The sequence below is a fragment of the Sorghum bicolor genome, chromosome 4 (assembly GCF_000003195.3).
Source record: "Sorghum bicolor cultivar BTx623 chromosome 4, Sorghum_bicolor_NCBIv3, whole genome shotgun sequence".
NCBI lineage: Eukaryota > Viridiplantae > Streptophyta > Magnoliopsida > Poales > Poaceae > Sorghum > Sorghum bicolor.
In genome coordinates, this window is record NC_012873.2 from 58,237,955 (window position 1) to 58,258,169 (window position 20,215).

At 46.9% G+C, this 20,215-nt stretch overlaps 4 protein-coding genes across 5 annotated transcripts; 1 reads left to right on the forward strand and 3 right to left on the reverse strand.

The window, feature by feature from the left end:
- LOC8075696 (random slug protein 5) lies at positions 909 to 6,010 on the forward strand. 2 transcript variants are annotated; one of them, XM_002452496.2, is made up of 6 exons: positions 909 to 1,068; positions 3,438 to 3,528; positions 3,730 to 3,906; positions 4,065 to 4,163; positions 4,345 to 4,587; positions 5,089 to 6,010. In XM_002452496.2, exons 2-6 carry the CDS (start codon positions 3,457 to 3,459, stop codon positions 5,548 to 5,550), a joined length of 1,053 nt encoding a protein of 350 aa, XP_002452541.1. In that variant the 5' UTR covers positions 909 to 1,068; positions 3,438 to 3,456; the 3' UTR covers positions 5,551 to 6,010. The 2 variants fall into 2 exon arrangements, with proteins under 2 accessions (XP_002452541.1, XP_021315682.1); XM_021460007.1 differs by lacking the exon at positions 3,438 to 3,528 and having other exon boundaries at positions 921 to 1,068.
- On the reverse strand, positions 5,910 to 9,062 carry LOC8066414 (type I inositol polyphosphate 5-phosphatase 5). The gene is made up of 10 exons (XM_021460006.1): positions 8,859 to 9,062; positions 8,682 to 8,760; positions 8,496 to 8,567; positions 8,275 to 8,362; positions 7,967 to 8,071; positions 7,239 to 7,872; positions 6,956 to 7,149; positions 6,737 to 6,845; positions 6,420 to 6,568; positions 5,910 to 6,315 (listed from the first exon to the last, which is right to left on the reverse strand). Exons 1-10 carry the CDS (start codon positions 8,940 to 8,942, stop codon positions 6,093 to 6,095), a joined length of 1,737 nt encoding a protein of 578 aa, XP_021315681.1. The 5' UTR covers positions 8,943 to 9,062; the 3' UTR covers positions 5,910 to 6,092.
- On the reverse strand, positions 9,878 to 13,281 carry LOC110434942 (2,3-bisphosphoglycerate-dependent phosphoglycerate mutase-like). Its single transcript, XM_021460008.1, has 9 exons — positions 12,969 to 13,281; positions 12,434 to 12,662; positions 12,105 to 12,328; positions 11,881 to 11,999; positions 11,634 to 11,790; positions 10,835 to 10,936; positions 10,629 to 10,748; positions 10,308 to 10,363; positions 9,878 to 10,218 (listed from the first exon to the last, which is right to left on the reverse strand). Exons 2-8 carry the CDS (start codon positions 12,660 to 12,662, stop codon positions 10,319 to 10,321), a joined length of 996 nt encoding a protein of 331 aa, XP_021315683.1. The 5' UTR covers positions 12,969 to 13,281; the 3' UTR covers positions 9,878 to 10,218; positions 10,308 to 10,318.
- Positions 15,294 to 17,072, reverse strand: LOC110434943 (photosynthetic NDH subunit of lumenal location 4, chloroplastic-like). The gene is made up of 6 exons (XM_021460010.1): positions 16,629 to 17,072; positions 16,357 to 16,449; positions 16,202 to 16,262; positions 16,039 to 16,107; positions 15,757 to 15,867; positions 15,294 to 15,608 (listed from the first exon to the last, which is right to left on the reverse strand). The coding sequence occupies exons 1-5, from the start codon at positions 17,016 to 17,018 to the stop codon at positions 15,800 to 15,802; spliced, it is 681 nt and encodes a 226-aa protein (XP_021315685.1). The 5' UTR covers positions 17,019 to 17,072; the 3' UTR covers positions 15,294 to 15,608; positions 15,757 to 15,799.

Here is a 20,215-nt window from a genome sequence, read left to right on the forward strand (position 1 = left end):
AATCCCCAAGCACAATTAATGGCCGAAAAGGTCGTCCGCGGAAAAAGACGCTTCACGTTCCAGTTCCACAACCTCAACAATAAAAATACGGGCGTAGTACGTACTACTACTCGTCAGGGAATTCATAATACAAGACTTTATTATAGAGTCTAAGATAATTAATTACATATTATTTATAGTATTTTGCTGATATGGTAGCTTATTTATTGAAGAAAGAGATAGAAAAAAATAAGACTCCAAGTCTTGTTTAAAATCTAAGTCCACATTGTTCAAGGTAATAAATAACTTTAGACTCTATGATAGAGTCTGCATTGCGAGTACCCTCACGAAGACATGAACACATACACACGGTTGCACCTAAGTTTTTTAAGAGTGTTTGGTTGGGTGTTAAAGCCTAACAGATATTGTAGCATTTTTGTTTTATTTAGTAATTAGTGTCTAATTATATACTAATTAGAATTCGTTTTGTAAATTATTCTTGAGCTATGGTTTTAATTTCGTAAATATTCTATATTTAGTATTCCATGCATGTGTCTAAATATTTAATGTAACATGAGTTAAACTTTACGGAGCAACTAAACGAGGCCTAATATATATATATAAACACACGAGATCACAGTCACGGCGTGAAACCGATCTGATCCGGCAGCAAAAACTATTTCCACGCCGAGCACATGTCCTCATCCTGTGATCCGGATCGCAGCAACACCAACCGGAGGGCCAGCGCTGCACACAGCTCAGCGCCCGGCGAGTCGCGACGACCCCACTCTGTCGTATGCGCCGGCAAGTACGCGGGCGTGGGTCCGTCCCGGCCGTCCAAATACGCCACGTGAGAGCCACAACCGACGGGAGCCGTCCGATGCGATGCGACCGCCCCCCCACCTCCCGTCCCATTGCATAGGATTTTCCTCCCCAGGCATGGGCAGTCCCCATCCCCACCCGTCTTCGCTTCTTCGCGAGCAGAAGGAGAGGGTAGGAGGAGGAGGAGGAGGGGGACGGCCGGACGGGGACGTTTCGCGCATCCTGCCTCGCCCTCGCCGGCTTCCTCCACTCGAGCGGCTCGCTGAGGTGAGCGTGCGCCGAGAGCTCTCGTCCTCAACTCTTGCAGTCTTGCTCTATGCTGCTCTAACTTATTGAGGGGGATTAGACTTTTCGAGCGCCTTTTTGTACGGAAGATTGCTTGCTTGCTGCTGTTGTTCCTAGCGATCTGGTGATCGTGCAAGGAACCCTCTATCACGCGATATGTGGAGGAGGTTTTGCTCCATGTGGTCGTTAGCTTGGACGAGGCAATCGCAGGCTAGGGGTCTCGCAGCGTGCACTGTGTCTGTGTCTGTGTCTGATGGAGTAGGATATCCGTTGCGTCTTGTGGTGACATATGGCCATTTCGTGGAGTAGTTGGATTTCATATTTCAGCCAGGAGAGCGGCCCCGTTGACCCGTAGAGGTGGCGCAGAGGTGTGCCGTGCTTGAACTGGGATTTTGCTATTCTGGGCTCTGCTCGTTTACTGAAATCAAATTGGGAGGTAGTACATGGTTCCCGGGGAATCTGGGTGGTTCCTGATGATGAGGGCTGTGGATTTGTGAATGTGTTATTGACGTGATTTATCTGAAATTTTGTTTGCCGGTTTGGCTGTGTCTTTGTTGTCTGTTTCTTTAGCTGGTTATGCAAAGTCAGGACTCGGGGGGAAAACTCGATATCCTTGATATCATAGATTGCGGCATTATGATGGTTTCGTTTCTGCCTGCCCTGTCCTGCTGTCCATTAATATTGCCGTAGTTGGTAGTGTTTTATTGCACTACTACTAGCAGTTGTATGTCAAAGACAGAAAAGGCGCTCTATGTTGACTATATACAGAATTTGGTTCTTTATACGTGGGAGTGGGTATGTTTATGCACACAAATATGATAATTCTCCATTATCCATATAGGTTTATTCATACACACGTTTTTAGCATGTCAACTATTAATTTTCATTGTCTGTGCATTGCACTCTAGCATGGGCTCTGTAAAGTTGCTTTAGTTTACCTCTAGATGTGTTCTGACACTGCATGTGGGCTCTGTGAGGGTTTTTAGGGTGTGTTTGGTTCACGTTTTCGACTTGGCCTGGCTAGCCAACTAAGCCAGGGTACCCCAAGCCTGGCTCTCCCAATGCAAGAGGCACTTGTTTGGTTCACTTGCCTTAGCTAAGCCTGGATTGCTTTGATCATGTTTGGTTGTCTGGTCAGCTTGAATACAGTCACCTCTTCCTTGTTCCAGTAGCTTTACCTCTTTGAGGCATTACATCGAACAGTTTGTGAGCACTCACCGTCGCGGCTCGGGAAGACGACCCTGGCCATGGCTCCCGCTCGAGGACCCTAGCCATGGCGCCCACCTTGCTCCAGGTGCTCTCACCGTCGTGTCTCCAGGAAGACGATGAGCGCACTCGGTGTACTTGCCGCGGTAGAGGCGGGCGCGGACGACGGACCAGTCACGGCTTCGGTTCTGGAACGCTGGGCGCAACCGATGGACGTAGGCGCGACCCTCGAGCACGACGAAGCGGAAGGTGGCAGTGAGGTGGGCGCGGTCGAGCATGGCGCGCGTGATACCGCCCGCGGCGCGCCATGGGCGGAGGTCCTCATGGATGAAGCAGAAGTAGGACGGGCATGAGTTGTTGAAGGATGGCGAGCCGCCGGCGGAGGAGGAGGGCAGGGGCGGGCTCCGGGAGGCGGGGCAGATGGGGAGGGACACCACGCCGCCCACCTTGCTCCAGGCGCTGCCGTCGGAGTCCTAGGCGCGGGCTAGATCTGGAACTCGCCGCTCGGTGCGATGGGGTGAGGAGGAGGAGAAGGGCTCGCCGGGCGGTGGGGTGGAGGAGGAGGAGGGCTCACCGAGCGGTGGGGTGGAGGAGGAGGAGGCTCGCCGGCCAGGTCTTCAGGAGGAGCCAGGCTTGCCGACCGAAGGTGACGGGAACTATCACTCGCCTGGTCGCCCCTGGCCAAGCCAGGCTCCGCGAGAACGCCCAAATCGGGCATTTCCAGCAAGCTACTCAATTCGTACGGAATGGGCTTATGGTAGCCTGGCTACCAAGCCAAACAGGGAACCGAACAAGTCCAAGTTGTATTATGGAAGCCTGGCTAAGGCCTAGACCAGGGAACCAAACACACCCTTAGTTTTCTTCTGAACATGATATGTTATCTTTACTGTCTAGACAGTCTGTATGTGCTTAACTGTGCTTGATTCCATGAGCTCAGTATCTAGTTCAAATGCTAGCAGAATTGTACAATCGTAAGTTGTGAATGATTTTACCATCAGCACTTTTGCTGTGCATGTCTGCTGAAATTCTGTTTTTACTTTGCATGTCCTGCTGTTTTTTCTCCCTCGCCTGATCAGATATAGTTATTCTCCTTTATGTAACTTAAACTGAAGTTCTTACAAAGCCTTTTGATTTTATTCTGGTAGGAAATAGTGAAAGAGAACTATGAGTTCAGTGAGTGGTACAACCAATGGCCATGGGAAAGAAGCGGCATTTTATGAGGAGCAGCTGTCCAAGGTGATTTCATATCACCAGGATTCAATATTTTGTATGCTTGGTACTAAGTGGAAGAGCTCTAGATATAAAATGCAACTTAAACTTGTTTGTCTCCTTTCCTTTTTCTTTTCCAGTTAGGCACCCAAATATCCAATTGTTACCATTACCTCATATAGAACTCATACAGTGTGTGTTCTTATTTTTCTTTTTCTTTCGTGTCAGATTGGTAAAGTTAGAACTGACCTAGGACAACTATCCGGAAAATCAGCTCTATATTGCTCAGACGCTTCAATTGCAAGGTACCTGATAGCAAGGAACTGGGACGTAAAGAAGGCTACTAGAATGCTGAAGAAAACCTTAAAATGGCGTTCAGAATATAAGCCAGATGAAATCCGTTGGGTGAGATTTTTTTCTAAGTCATATTGCTTTGAAGGACGTGACAATGGTACTCGTGCGATTAGGCTTATGCCAGCACAGTGAAAATTTGGTGGATTATGACATCTGATTTGATGGATTCTTATCTGGCAGAAAATCTTATTTTGCATTTCTTTATGTAGGATGACATATCTGATGAAGCGGTGACGGGAAAAACTTACCGAACTGATTACTTTGACAAGATTGGGCGGAGTATACTTGTCATGAGACCTGGATGCCAGGTTTGATAATGCTCTTCTGTCCCCTTTTTTCACCTATCTTTTCTTTTTTTTCAGACGTGAATGTGGGGAGTTCCCCACAACACCTTTCTTTCCCTACCATTTTCACTGTTGAATGCACATATTTATATGCATATAAACACATGTCTAATTCAATCATTCTGAGTTGCTATTTTATTTTCAGAATACAAAGAATCCCAATGGGCAAGTCAAGTACTTGGTGTACTGTATGGAGAATGCAATTCTAAATCTGCCACATGGTCAGGATCAGATGGTTTGGCTCATTGATTTTGCTGGTTTCAACTTAGGTAACTTGTCAATTCAGGTGACAAAGATGACGGCAGATGTCCTACAAGGCCATTATCCTGAAAGATTGGGTGTGGCAATTCTTTACAATGCTCCAAGGTTTTTTGAGCCTTTCTGGAAGGTATGTCTTTACAATCTTTGAGCTTCTTATTTATTTCATCAGATATGTAGGATGACATGTTCCATGAATACATCATGTCCTGACCAATTTCATTCACCTTCCTACATGTAGACTCCAGTAAAAGATTGGTGTAACATTTTTAAATTTCCATCTTGATATTGGAGTAAAGCATATTTGTTTATGTACTTATTCGGTGTGTTCCACTGAGCTTGCTACTGCAGCTAGGGATGCAAGTGGGATAGCCCGCGAACCCGCGAATAGGCTTAATTTTGTGGGTTGTTCGTGGCACGCTTGCATCTCTGCAGCAGCAGCCAGCCATAATGAAACACTAGAGAGTAACTGAAGCAGAACAGCAGCAGCCAGCCAGATATTGCCTTGTAGTTTTGCTGTACATAAGTATCAGCTTCATATGTATCAAGGAAATTAAACACCTGATGTTACTTTCAGTTAATAATAAATTCATCATACATTTCAAGAACTAAAATCTAGATCTGAATGTAGATGGCAAGCCCCCTTCTTGAGAAGAAGACCAGAAACAAGGTAAAGTTTGTATACTCAGACAGACCTGACACCATGAAGATCATGGAAGACCTTTTCAACATGGATGAGTTAGAATGTGCATTTGGTGGCAAGAACCCAGCTACTTTCAATATAAATGATTATGCTGTTAGGATGAGAGAAGATGACAAGAAGATGCCATTATTCTGGAGCCCTGAGAATTCAGCTCTAGCTTCTGAGCCATATCTGATGAGCAGCCAAAAGGCCCTAGAAAGCATCTCGGGTGTGAAGACCGAGGAGGCTGGATCTGGAAAGAGGGAAAACCTGGAGACTGCTCCTGAAAAGAGTGAAGAATCGGATACCGAATCTGAAAAGGAGGAACAAACACGGACTGAATCAAGCACAGTTGAGCAGAAAAACTTGCCAGGAGAAGCTAATGCCCCAGCAGATAAAAGTGGCGTTTAATCTGATCTCTGAGTATCACCATGAAACAAAAACTCTAAAAATTGATAGAATCTCTACCACAGTTCACTAAAAGATGAACACGAAAGGCGATGAGAAACTCTTTTAACACGGCAAATCGTCATGCCTGACTTGTTTTGTAGTCAGGCACCTATTTCTCTGTCCTCACAATTGAGGAACCCATTATGGTAAAGAACTAATACCATAATGTTACCCTCACTTTTCAATTTTCATGACAGAATGTGATCCGGTGTTCAGTTTCTGCTATGCCCTTGTATTTACTGGGGAAAAAATACTATTGTATCTGGCAGGCATGTTATATGCTCGATAGCAAAACCGCAAGCGCTTTTCACCAGCAGCTGTTGGGTGAAATACCATTGTTCACTTGTATTCTGTTCAGTAACCACCATTGACTTTCAGTTAGTATACCACTTGGTACAAGACAAGTGTTAGGCTTGAAAAACTTCAGCCTTTTCGCTACAAACGTTTCTGATCTTTGTAAGCTGCTATATTATAAACAAAAGCTATCATCACAAGTCAAAATTTCAGAAGTCATCATAGAAGCTGTGTCTCTTGGGTATCGCGGAGGAGTCGCAATGGATCCTAGCGTCCAGAGTTGAGTAGCCCTTTCTGATCTTGCTCCCACTATCTACATCGGCTTCGACAACGAACACGCTGCAGACAGGCCTGTGATCGGAGAGCCTGAACTCGCCCCTGATGTACTGCAGCTGCTCGATGCCCTGGCCGTGCCACAGTATCCGGTCACACCTGCATCATCAACATGGAACATTCAGAAATATCAGTCTGCCTCAGGAAGCCTCAAAGCTTTGGCATGTCTGAATCTTCAACCCAATGCTGTATTTGTTCTGTACCATGCTGGCGTTCGCCGTTTCTTCTTCGATTTCGCGGTCTCCCATACATATGAGTCGGAGTTCTGCTTGTACTTGTATGTAGGGGCGAAGTAGATCTTGCCCTCCTTCCACCCTTTGAACACTCTCCCGGCTTGTCTCTCCATCGCGAGCTGTCAATGAACGATATTGTCAGCATCAGGTTTTCTGAGTGATAACCACGGTAAATTTTACTGCGTTTCTCTGTAGTAACACTGTAGCATATCTGAAAAATCCTGTTCATATGGAGATTTTTATATATATATATATATATAAGATATGGAGAGTAGTTGATATGATACCTGATCTTTCTCCAATAAGATGTCCCACTCATTCTCCTCCAGCAGCGCCTTAGTTTCCTCGTAGCTCAACGAGACTCGGTAATTCAAATCCCCAAGCCATATGATCCGGCTGCGTTGCATGGACATTGATTCAGAGGCGTAAGTAAGCGGCAGGGGGTGTAGAAAAGAATGATCTGCCCTGCCATGTTTTTTATTTATTTTCAGTGGACGCTTGCTTACTCGTGGTCAATGATCTTCTCAGGAACGCGCTGGCCGGGCACCTTGCAGATGCGCTGGAACTGCGCGTTCTTGAGGATCTCGGCGACGTCGGAGTTCCTCCGCACCTCGTCGCCTTCCTTCTCGCCGGACGCCAGGTGGCAGCACACGAAGCAGATGCTCGTGTGGTGCAGCGTCATGCTCATGGCGATGCATCCCTGGTGATTTCAGAGTCAGGCGCTCGATTGATCCTAAGATTCGGCATGCACTTTGCAACGCGATCGATCGAGAGGAGACGCTTGCGGACCTTGTTCCCGAGGCGGCCCATGATGCCCCGGCCGACGCAGTCGACCCGGAGGTGGCCGACGTACTGCACGAGCTCCCGCCGCACCCACACCGACAGGAAGATCCCGACCATCTGCTTCCTCGCGATGAGGCAATAGTTCATGCCGGCGCCCCTCTGGTCGCTGCCTTCGATGGAAGGCAGCGCGTCGTCGTCGTCGACGGCGCCGCGGTTCGGCGAGGCTGCGGCGGCCTCGACGCGGTAGAGGAACTCGCGCATCTCCCGTGCCCGGCGCTGCATGGTGGACGGGTCGGACATGCAGGTGCACGTCTTGACCAGCGCGTTGTCGACGCGGTAGCTCTTGTTGACAACCTTGAGCGGCGGCGGCTTATTATTCTGCGCGAAGAGCTGGCCGCCGCTGGAGGACTTGGGGATGGCGGTGCTGCTGGGGTCGCGGCCGCCTACGCGGACCTGGGACGGCTGGGCGTAGTGGGAGGTGGTGGACTCCGGCGGCGAGAGCTCGTCGCCGGAGGACTGCCCGTCCTGGGCCGGCGGCTTGTTCAGGGCCTGGTAGATGAGCTCCATCCACTTGCCCGCCGGCTCGTTGTCCTCCACGACCAGAACGTTGCCCGCGTTCAGAGGCACGATCTCCTGAAACCTTTGCGAACGTCCAAATGCATTAGAGTGCGATGATGACGCAGGATGCATAAAAACTTGGCAAAACGAACGAAATTGGGAAAATAAATCTGTACCCCAAGACGTATATATCGGGCAGTCCTTCAATCTGCAGAAACTCTTCAAGGTTAATGCTGCTGTCAGGAGGCTTCCCTCCCACATTCCATGTGCCTACAAACACCCTGCAAGATCGTCAAACACGGTCCAGCTTCAAGTTTATATTCAACAGATAAGGCAAAAGGGACGCTCGTAAACGAACAGCACTGTACTAGCTAGAGAGGAAACAGCCAAAAACAGGTCATCAAGCAATGAGCTTGATGTTTGCAGAAGCAGGAGAAATTAATTAGCGTCAAACTCCAATCCAAATGGCAAAGTTTGCTGTTACCGGTACTCCCGGGTGTCGACGTTGGGTCTAATGGGAGAATCCAGGCAGCTCAGAGTCAGGTTTTCGATCCGCGTCGTGCAGTGCCGATCTGAAACACAAAGCCCAGCGAGCCGTCAGGCAGAGCAGAGCACATTCTCGGCAGCAGATCACACAGCCAACGTGGCGCATTGTCACTGTATCAGTATCCTCGCTCGCATGATCGGGCTGGCGACTGGCGTTACCTGAGAAGCTCTTGCGGACAGCGGGGGACGCCTCCAAGAGGTCCATCCTGTCGCCGCTTTTGCCCTCCAAATCTGAGGAAAACAACGTGAAACCATGCATCGGCAATAAATCCAACCGCCGGCGAGCGCTCGGACTCGGACCTGCCGCGAGCATCCGCCGGCACGCACGCAAGAACGCGCACTCACCGAAGACGATGTCCCGCCGCGAGAGCAGCTTCTTGTCCATGCCCCTCCCTTTCTTGCGGAAGAGGCCCGACATGAAGGACTGCGGGAGCAAACAAGCCTCATCAGCCACATTGCACGCACGCACGCTTCCGGGGAGGGAAAATGGCCGGAATGCATGGATGGGGCGGAACGGGGTACCTTCTTCTTCTTGCCATTCTTGACGAGGAACTCGTCGACGGAGGCCGGCTTGGGGATGTCACAGGGCGCGTTGTGATTTGACATCCAGCTGACGGTAAAAGACGCGGCAGGACCCGACCCTCATCCGGAGGAGGCCGTCGTGGTCGTAGGGGCAGCGGGGGCGCGAGCGAGGCGGTTGTTTTCTTTTCCCCCGGCAAAGCCAGAGCGAAACGAGGAGTGGTGGGGTAAATGCGGGGGGGTCAAAACGGGTGGCGGCGAGGGAATTGTGTTGTGCTGCCTTCAAATGGAAATGGGCTCCCTTGCCTCCAATTCAGGAGTGCTTTGCTGTTGGCTGTTGCTGCTGCTTTCCTCCTGGAGCCGTGAGCCGTCCCGTTGATGCTGTCATGTCTACCAGAACACTTGTTTCTGCTGTTAGCAAACTGGGTGTGTTTAGACGCTGGGTCACTCACTCACACCGCCTAGGATGCCCTCCTCTCGCTCTGCCAATGTCTTCTTGGGTTCAATGATATTAGCACCAATGTCAGGAGTGATCAGCATGATGCGTGTTTGCTCTACCATGAATTATTACATGGAGTGATGGAAGAATATGCATGCTGTGAGTCGATATTTGGCACTTTGGCAGTGAATGAATGATAAATGACTGTACTTCAAGTCAAACCAACGGGTACGGGCTTATGATCTCCAGCTGCAGGATAGGAATCCAATTTGGCAGGGTTTGATGGTAGAGAGTAACCACGGTTGGTGGTTGACCTGCAGCCACAAATTTTATACCACCGACTTCTGCCGGCCTTGATGCCACCTGCGCCTGCGCGTCAGTTTATCATGCGCCGCTGGATTTGTGCGAGGCTGAGTCTGGAATTCTGCATCTTTCGTGCTTGTCGGCACAATGGATGGACAATGCCGCAGAACCAGAGAGCAGCTACAACAGGATGCTCGCTGGCCAGGCCAAAAAGATCCCAATCGAATGTCTGCCAAGCTAGGCTACAACATTCCGATCACACACCGGGGCAAAAAGGAACTGATGAAATGGGGGAACAAGCATTCGATAACACCATTTCGTTTCATGCCGTTCACCATTAGTGTTCACTACTGCGCCATTACAAATATTTCAATCTCAGCGAATGGGGAACACCAAGAGATAACACAACTGACATCAAAATCTATCCCCATTTGTATCTATAGCCCATCGCCTAAATTATCATCTATTTTACTACCAGGTGCTGGAAGGATTCTGAAGAGAGAAATGAGCTGCTACAAACTTGTAGGTCTCAAAGATTCCAAATGATGAACAGTAGGAGCTTGACCCCTTCTTTTGGGACCAAATGTATGTTCGACGGATGAGTAGAAGCAAACGAAAAGCCTACAAACCATCAAGAGTAAATGATTAGTTTTACAAATGTATCCCTTTGGAGAAATCAGTTACTATACAAGGAAATAACAAATGTTTACCTAACAGATGACTACTGAAACATGCCATCAAGCTTCTGTCTGTACTGAGCCAAATTCTGCACCCCAAAAAAAAGTTGGAGATATAAACTTTTAAGACATTTAAAAAGTTTGCACCACAAACCATTCACAATAAGACAATACAACAATACTGCTGCTTTGTAATTACGATTAAAATCAAATAGATTCAATCGTCTTAACTTTAAATATTAAGAGCTCAAAAACTGCAACTGATGCTTCCTAGATATGTCAATTTGTTTGGAAAATTACACATTAAATCTGAATGTTGTTTCATCCCAACTGGGAAGCAGAGAAGATTCTTACCTTGGTATAAGCATAGACACCTGCTTCAGAAGGTCCTGCGGGACTTCCTCGCCTGATAAATTTCCCTTCCTTAAATATATACAGCATAGGAATGCCAGTAGACAACTCAAGGCTGATAACCTGAGAAATGAAGGACTTGTCAACAATCTCAATACAAGAACACTAATTGTGAAAAGTGACTAAAGTACAAAACAAACATAAAATACCTCTTGAGAAGTCAACTTGTCCAAATGCATTATAATCGAACGAAGTGAATTCCCATGGGCAGCAATCATTACATGCTTTCCAGCCACAAGTTTAGGAATAATCTTAAGGAAGTAGAGACAAGAAACATACCAAGGTTACAAAGTGCACGGGAAAAAAAATACTGAATTGCAAAGCAGGACTGTGTTTGGTATTATTAGGCGATATCGACAGAAACAGATTCAGAATTAGTTGGTAGAGATAATTGACGGCTAGCCATAGTTTCAAAACCAAAGCTTGCAACATCTGACTTTTGTAAGCATACTCCCTCCATACCCAGATTAGTTGACGTTTAGGACATGATTGTGCTTACCAAGGAGTCATTAATTTGAGGTATTTTTCCCTGTCTACCCCTATTAAATAGGGTATCGGGTGCATTTCATATGAGAAAACTACTCAGCTCAGATGGTTAGTGCAGCGAGGTGTTAGGCTGTAGAGCAGTGTTCGACCCCTTGTGGCTTCAAATTTTTTGGGGGGGTTTTGGTTTGCACGGCATTGTTTGCCTGCATGATGGGCGCTCATGTTTGCTGGTTGCAAGTGTTTGGCTGGGCGTGGCGTGCTGGTCGCTCGCGGTTGGCTGGGCGTGACGCGCGCTAGCGCAAGAGGAGGGCAGGGGCAATCGCGTCCTAAAGATAGCAGGTGGGCGTCAACGACAGCTTTTGTGAAAACAGGTGTTGAGCCTAGGACGTCAGGTAATCTAGGTATGGAGGGAGTACAAAGCAACATGTAAACTGAAATATCAGTGTCTGATAATATCCTTACTTGGTCCTTGAAATAAGCAACTGCTCTCTCTGCACACATCTCAAGGCTCTCTCCATTTGGGGGAGGAATATCATAACTGCGACGCCATTCATGAACTTGTTCTTTACCAAATCGATCAGCGGTTTCTTGCTTGTTAAGACCTTGAAGCTCACCATACCTTAGATGGCCAGGTAGAATTACATGTTAGGTTCAACAAGAAATACCACGATGCACCAGATAATCATTGTAGACTGTAGGAAACTCTTACATTCGTTCATTCAACTGCCAAGCTGTTATGACAGGAATGGACTGCTTCTTTGTCTCTTCACTGTATATCTGACTCCACTTGTGAGCTTGTTCACTCTCATTGTGCACAATGATTGGAACCTAAAATCGTCAGCGGCAGATGTCATAACCTCTTAAGTTTATTAATTGCAAATATGAACACACACATATGAATACTGGAAATTTAAAAGGAAAATATTTTAAAACCTTCTTACGGCGATGCTGCATCATGGCAAGCATAGCGGTCATCTGAGCCCGAATCAGCGACGAAGTGTATATTACATCAACCGGGATGTTGCATATCCTTTTCCCCGCCTCAATCGCCTCGTCAACACCCTTAGGGGTCAGGGGAACATCGACACATCCAGTAAACAGGTTCTTCTCATTCCACAACGATTCTCCATGCCGTATCAGAATGAGTGCGCTTTCACCTACAAGCTCATGACCAACAATCTTATAATGTCAGTGAATCAATGTTTCATAGAACAACTTTGTGACCACTGCGCTGCTCAGTGGAGCTGACCTTAAGAACATACCTGATTTCTTTGGAGTTGCTCCACTTTTAGGGCTCCCCGGTAGCTGAACCGGCTCAATCACTGAAGATTGGGTGTTTGAAGCACAAACTAAACCCAAATTGCGGGCACTGCGGCAGCGACGCCCTACTGAGACAGAAAGCACGCAGCTATTTCTCCTATCATGATGGAAGCAGCCTGTGGGCAGCAATTTGATGGACGAAAGCACATGCTGAGTTGTGGAACTGGCCATCTGTTCCAATATACATACAGCAAAATTAGTTGAATTCTTACATAGCCAGCTAAGGGCTTAAAGCCCCACTTGAATGCAGTGGTATTGCAAGAGACAGTGTAATCACTAAAGCCTGCTTATCCTAACATTGAGCAACCTAGAGATAAAAATCAAATCAAATCAAATTAAAAAAAAGGATCATTAGGATGACCACTACAAACAGTGGCAGCTGTAGCAGCTTAAAAATAGCAGCAACGGAATCTAATTAACTCATCAAAAATTAGCAATACCACTGCAGAACCTAAGCAAAGCACGAAGATTACATACGTGGGGAACCAAGGATGCCGAACCCTGGAAGAGTAGTGACTCGGGAACTCGACAGGGAGCGGAGGGCCTCGTTTAAGGTCCGGTTACCCGGGCGGCGGAACCGATCCCTGTCTCCTCGGCGAGATCTGCGGCGGCGGCGGGTCACGGTCGCGGAGATCACCGGGGAGCGGCGGCGAAACCGAGGGGCAAGGGGCGAAAAGGGCCTCGTTGTTTGCTTTGCTGGTTCGTGTGGGCCGTGCTCCCAACTTCTGGTGCGGAGCGGCTCGGTCGGTTTTATAAACGACCGGGAGGGCGATGGGAGTTGTTGGTTTGGTTGGTGCATTGCGCATGGCTCCCGGGTTGGTGCCGTGGGAACAAAGAGGGTGCCTGCCGTCGTTTCATGAACCGGGGACTCTGAATTTTTCAAGAAATTTGGAGGAAAAAACTAGTAATTTCAACTCTGAGCCTGTAGGAGTCACGAGAGTTTCCTGCTGCCTCCGTAGTAAAACGCATGCCATTTTAGTTTTGTTTAAAGTATAGTTTTTCTAATTTTAACTAAATTTGTAGAAACATGTATACATATGGTATACACAAAATAAATACAGTATACATATTTTATGATGGATTTAATGAACTAATTTGACATGTTAAATGTTAGAAAATTTTCTAACATAAATAGGTTGCGTTCTTGGGGTTGTCTTTGTATGCTCTGAACATTTGTTGGACTTTATGTGCTATTTGTTTGTTTTTTTTTTGAACGAACACGAGAGGCCTGAGGGGACCTCTACTGAATTTGTATGTTTCTTATCTTATATAGAAATAACATATCATGTGATTGTTGACGTCAGCTATGTGAAAAATTTAAAGCAGGGTGTATTCGATTTGAAGCCATCTTCGGATCGATTTTGGATGGTTGTTTCTCCGCTCCTTGTTTACAATGCCACTTGCTACTCCTACGTTGGCGAGGATTTGTTCTAGTCGAATTTCTGTGGAGGTGTTTAGCGAGTAAAAGAAATTGGTAGATTGCTGAAAGCCTGAAACCATGCGCTGCTGCAGGCTGCAGCTGACTTCTGATGAGCGACATCAGTTTCTGTTATTCTGTTCTTTGGTGCTTTGCAGTTGGCAATAGCCAATAGGTGCACCCTCTGTTGTTCAACCTCTCTGCCCTTCCGTTGTCGAGAAAGCGTTTCTTAGCTGGACCAAACAGCTCTTGGAGCTCCCAAGAACCGCCAATGGCATAGCCTGGCTATCTCTGATCCCTCTTGGCCATAACAGAAGAGGTGAGGCCAAATCACACTGAAACTTTTTTATAACCCAAGCCCCAGCATTTCCTTGTTATGTGACAGTGATAGGGCCCTGTTTAGTTTCCAAAATTTTCCTAATTTTTTTCAAGATTTCTCGTCACATCAAATTTTTGGACGCATGCATGGAGCATTAACTATAGATAAAATAAATAAATATAATTGTATAGTTCGTCTATAATTTGTGAGACAAATCTTTAAAGCTTAGTTTATAATTGGATAATAATTATCAAATACAAACGAAAGTGCTACAGTAGCACTTTAAAAAAATTTCGACAACTAAACAGCCCCCAGTATCTAACAAGCAAAACAGTTTTGCAATACCGATGTGGCGGTACACTGGTACAACGGCTAATGCGGCTTGGTCCTACATTGCGCTTTCGTTTCTGCGAATTTACGTCTTCAGCCCACGAGTTATTGAAGAACTCCACGCCTGAAGACATGAGTAGGCGAGAAGCCTGGCTACTGTTGAGGGTTTGACAAAAGAGCGGTCATTTTAAACTGACGAGATGCTTCTGGGATTTTCAGCAAGCAGGTTGCCAGCCATGGAAATGGTGCCAGTGGTTAGCTTCGCCTTTGTTGCTTCACCAACCTCCCCAATTCAGGCAAGCAGGTGGGTACCGTCTGAACCGATTGATGCCCCTTAATTGTCACAAATGGGGGGTTGTTAGTTAGCACAAAGGATATTCTCTTGACCACGTATATTCCATTTTCTGGTGGCTTCGTAACAACAACGGGATATGAGAATTTCCTCCAAACTATGGAGTGGTAGGATGCATTGCCCTTGCCCCATAAGCATGGAGAATTTCTATGTCAGGCGACAGTCAAAGCTGCTGCACGTGTGTCAGACACGAGCACGAGACCTCTGCATATTCTAAACGTGAGTGTTTCACCAACCATGTGAAACCAAACGGTGGATTTAGGCGGCATGATTAAACGGTGAAGGGTTTGACGCCATTTGCCAGTCCTGCTGACTGAGTCAAGTCCATATCGCCTGTGCAAAACTGTAGCACTTGGCATGTAGTAGTTCGGATGACTTGGTCGCTTTGGCTGTATCAAACTGCTATAATGAACAATATGATTGGTCTTTACAAAGTTCCACAATGGCACTATTATGTTATGAGCTATAACGATGGTTTATATCATTCTTTTATTCAATGCAAGTCGCCCGCGTACCGTTTTTCTGCAATCCATGGAATACAGAAATAGGCCTGGAGCACTGCCAATCGAGTATGTATAATGAACAGTAGTCCTATGCACAAGCTTCTGCAAGTGGCACCGCAGGTGCTTTGACCACCAATCTTCTGCCGGATAAACTTGCCCCTGAAACTCTCCACGTGTTCCAGGAAAGAAATGCTATCTGCCAAGGTAAAAGTCCCGACACGTGATTAACAATCATGGGAAAGAAACGATCGTTTACTCTGAGAAGAAGAATGCCAATTTGCCAACGTGATTCACAGAAAATCATCAGGCGAGTTCAGAATGCTGTGCACCGAACTATACCAGACCTTATTTGTTCTAGGTCCTGAATATTCCTTTGCCATCGAGTGCTCACTTGTAAATCCCAACGAGGTAAAGATCATATAGAAGTGTGGCGTTTCCGGGAATGTTGCAGTCTCCTGTAAAAAAACTAGATGGTCTGAACTCTGAAGTTCTGAACACGTGTTCAGTTTGCTGATAATGCTAGAGTTACAGCAATTCTGAAAATGCTTATCTATGGTGCAGTCAATTGCTATTGCTACAGAAACTTTCACTGTTATTATTTTCCAAGAAAAGGGTGAGAAATTGACCTGAGAAGCAGCCTGCTGGTTCAGGCCCGTACCCCAGTGACGCAGGTATCATCAGCTTGCGCTTTCCACCTGAAGCAGGTTTGCAACGGAGTCACGAAACAGCATGCCAAAGCAAAGCCTCTAATCATCTAATGCACAACTAGCTGCTGAGTTCTGCCCCTACCAACAAGCATGGGTGGCACACCGCCGCCGCCACTGATCCCCTGTTCAAGCCCTCGGAGGATCTGCAAACGGAAAACGCGAAAGAAACAAACGATCATCTAGTGGCATGAAAAAATGAGGGTCGTTTTCAGTGAGCAACAGATGCTGCATGCACACCTTGCCTGCGCCTATGCGCATTGTCAGTGGCCTGCCGCGCTTGTAGCTGCTGTCGAACAGTGTGCCGTCAGGAAATCTTGCAGTGTAGTGCACCTGACGACCGTCAAGAGAGAACGGATTAGGATCCGAAGCAAGCAACACAGAATCTAAAACAGGATGGCATATATATTACTCATATATACACAAGGGAAATTGGTCCTGTCCACGGTACAGAGCAAGTTGAATCAAAGGAAATGGCAGGGCATGCAAGAAACCGTTGTTTCGGTACTGACATTGATGAGCTCGCCGCGCGGGGGCTGGACACCGGTGCCAACCTCGACGTCGCAGTACGCGAGGCCGGACTTGACGAGGCTCAGGTCGCACAGCTTGTCCCCGACCGTCGCGTAGTACTCGACGCGCGTGGCGCCGGCGTCCCCCGCCGGGATCAGCAGCGCGGCCGAGGCCAGGAACCCCGCGCCCAGCGCCAGCAGCCCTCTCCTGCCCGCGGCGGCGTGGCGAGGAGGAGCCGAGGAAGTGGACGGCGACGCCGAGGAGGAGGAGGCGGAGGACGCGGAGCTGCAGGGCGCGACGGCGAGCGCTCTGCTGCTGGGCCTCGGGAGCAGCGGCGTCGGGATTTGGCTGGACGCCACGAGAGACGACAGGGAGGAGATGGGTGGTGCCATGGCTGCTGGCTGGTGGCGTGGATTTGGATTATCCCCGAACTGTGGCTGCAAGGCGCGCAGGCTCCGGTAGTTATAGCGACGCCCCCCGAAATTCGGCGCGCCGAGGCAGCTTGGCGTGGTGGGCTCTGGATGTTTGAGCCGGCCACTGCGCACTGCAGTGCAGGCCCGGGGGATTTGCCGGGCCAGGCCGCGAGTTTCGGGGCCGCCGAGCACGCTGGATCTCGGCCCATCGGAGACGGCGGATACGACGCGTGCAGCCCGGAACCCAACGTTTACCGCCGCCGGGCGGGGATGGGGATGCATTCGAGAGCAGACGTGGCAGCGCGCCAAGTTGGACGCCACGCCACGCCACATGCCTTGCCCTGTGCTCATGCCGCCCGGCGCGGCTTCGCCAACGTGGTGCGCCGGCGGGCCGCGTCTCGGCACGCGTCCAGGACAGTGAGGACGGCAGGCGCGACGCCTGGCAGGCATAGGCAGCAGTAGAGCTGAAAGACTACTGCTCGTGCAACAGTTCGAAACGCGTCTGCTTGCATGAGCCACTAGACTCGGAAAAGACATATCACATATGCTAGCGTGACCGGACACCTTCGCGTACAAGTGCAGTGCATTTTGGGGCCGTTTGTCTGCTTCGAAGCAAGGCTTATCAGATCATCAGACCATAGTTTGGTTTGAAAGGAAGGGCTCCAAAAAAGCTTGACTCAGTACCATATTTTCCAAATTATAAAACGTTAATTTATAACGTCTTACGATTTAGAACAAATGGAGTGCAAATCTTTTGAAATTAGCGGTTAAATTATAAATGTTTGATTTAGAGCAAAGATACGCCGACAGGGTGCGTGCAGACACGGATGGCCGTCCAAAATACGGCACCAACAGGGGAATCTGTCCCTCGAAATGAAACTACAGAACGTATTCACTTGAGTGAAGAATATTCCACACCGGTGACGACCTTTCAGAGAAATGAACAGAGAATAAACAAACAAATAAAACAATCCACGACAGCTAACACTTGTCCGGGGACTCTGAAGTGCCTCCCATAATTTGTGTCGTCAGCTGTGACCACCAGAACCCTTCTTTTCCTCACGTTTTGGTGGTATATAACGACACAACGCAATACAAAAAGTGAACCACTTGCCTAATGCCAACCAGAAAGTACAATATGGGACCTGGTTAGGATAACAGCTGATGGAGAATCTACAGTTGTAAATCCATTAGTTTTTTTTTTTTTGTTACCGCTTTCAGCTCTTAGGTACAATCATTTTTTTTTTCACTTTGAAACCATAAAAGAGGAAAATTCAGAGTAGCTTCCCCCCCCCATGTTTTTCCAACTGGAAGCCTTTCTTGTGTTACCTTGCTCCTTGTAAAAACTGGCAGGGAGTCCCTTTCCCAGCGGCCAAACCAACCAGCATACAGCAACCATGAGTTTTATATGTATATGTTAAACTCGCTGTGAATGTCGTATTAGTGCCGCGACAGGCGCATGCATGTTCATGGCATTTCTCTATGTCCCATAGCGCAGCGAGGCCCTGTCGAGAAGGAAAATATCTAGATGAGAGAGGATTAAAAAATGGGACGGTTTCCCCATCCACGGCAGGAGGCGATGAAGTACGCAGCTGGACACTTGACTCTGAGAAATGCTTGGGAGTTGTGACTTGGAGGCGGCCGAAGTCACGGACAACCAAACGCTAGTACTTTCGTTGCTTTTTCAGATCAGGGCCTTGATTAGTTCCTAAGAAATTTGCAATTTTTTTTAAATTTCTCGTCACAACGAATCTTGTAGTACATGTATAGAGCATTAAATATAGATAAAAATAATAACTAACTACACAATTCGTATGTAATTAGCGAGACGAATCTTTTGAGTCTAGTTAGTCCATAATTAGACAATATTTGCCAAATACAAAAGAAAGTGCTACAGTAATTATTTTGCCAAAATTTTGGAACTAAACAAAGCCCACATCCATATAAAGGCTGTTTAAGCCTTGTTTAGTTCCAGTTTTTTTTCTTGCAAAATAAACATTGTATTACTTTTATTTTTATTGAAGAAATATTGTCCAATAATAGATTTCTATTTTGCAAAACAATTTGGAACTAAACAAGGCCAAAAAGGCAATGTGACGCAAGCTTAGCACCGATATTGCAAAGTAGGCAGAAATATTGCAATGGTAGCATGATCGATTGAGAAAGAACAGACCATGGCATAGTATATCCAATAATAAGCAGGAGAACGAACAGAAATATCGCAACGGAGACACATGCCTATTTTTGTGCATCCAGACTTCCAGAAGCGCTGCCATGAGTGGTTGTTTTTTTTAACCTAAAACTGCTGTATTTTTTTTAGCAATTCTATGGAACTTTCTTTACTTCTAAGTTCTAATACTAGGAGGTAATACTTCAAGCCTAAGCCGTTTTTTTATCAAATCCCCTCATGAAGGGAGAAACGCAACCAGGCAGGGGAGCAGTCATTACTTTCATGCGCAGCCTTTCCATCCGTGCATCCGGGACACAGCATCAGGTGGGAACTGGAATATTGACAATAGGTAGATCATCAAATTGCGCCAACTAAATTATCCCATGCATGTTAGGCCAAGTCCAATTTATTTCACGTACATTAGACCAAATCCAAATTATACTAATCAAAACATGTTACCATGTCTTCTTTAAAAAGATTTACCATATCTAATAGATTATGCATGCATCAATTAAATTTAGAACAAAAATATTTTTATATTAAAATTCCTAACTATCCAATCTAGTTAATTATACTAAAACAAAATTGGCAAGAGTTGTGCCACATTTTACGGAGATGAGATTGGGGCCTTCACAAACTTACCACGGCTTATTAGCTCGAGCATATGAGGGGGTGTTTGGTCGAGGGTGTTAAAGTTTAACAAGTATCGTAGCATTTTTGTCTTAGTCGTCTTAGAGCCTGTTTGGTTCCTTTAGTGATCCTACTAAAGTTTAGTGACACCCTATTTGGTTCTGTTCATTAAAGACCACTAAAACACTAAATAAAGACCATATTACCCTTAATTAATGCAAGCAAGGCAGAATTAATAAGGGGTATCACCTGTAGTCTTTGCACTTTAGTCACTTTAGCAACCTCTTATCTACTAAAGCCACTAAACTTTAGTGACTCTTTTATAGGAGGTGTTTGGTATTTTTTGGCTAAAAGTGACTAAACTTTAGTCATTAAA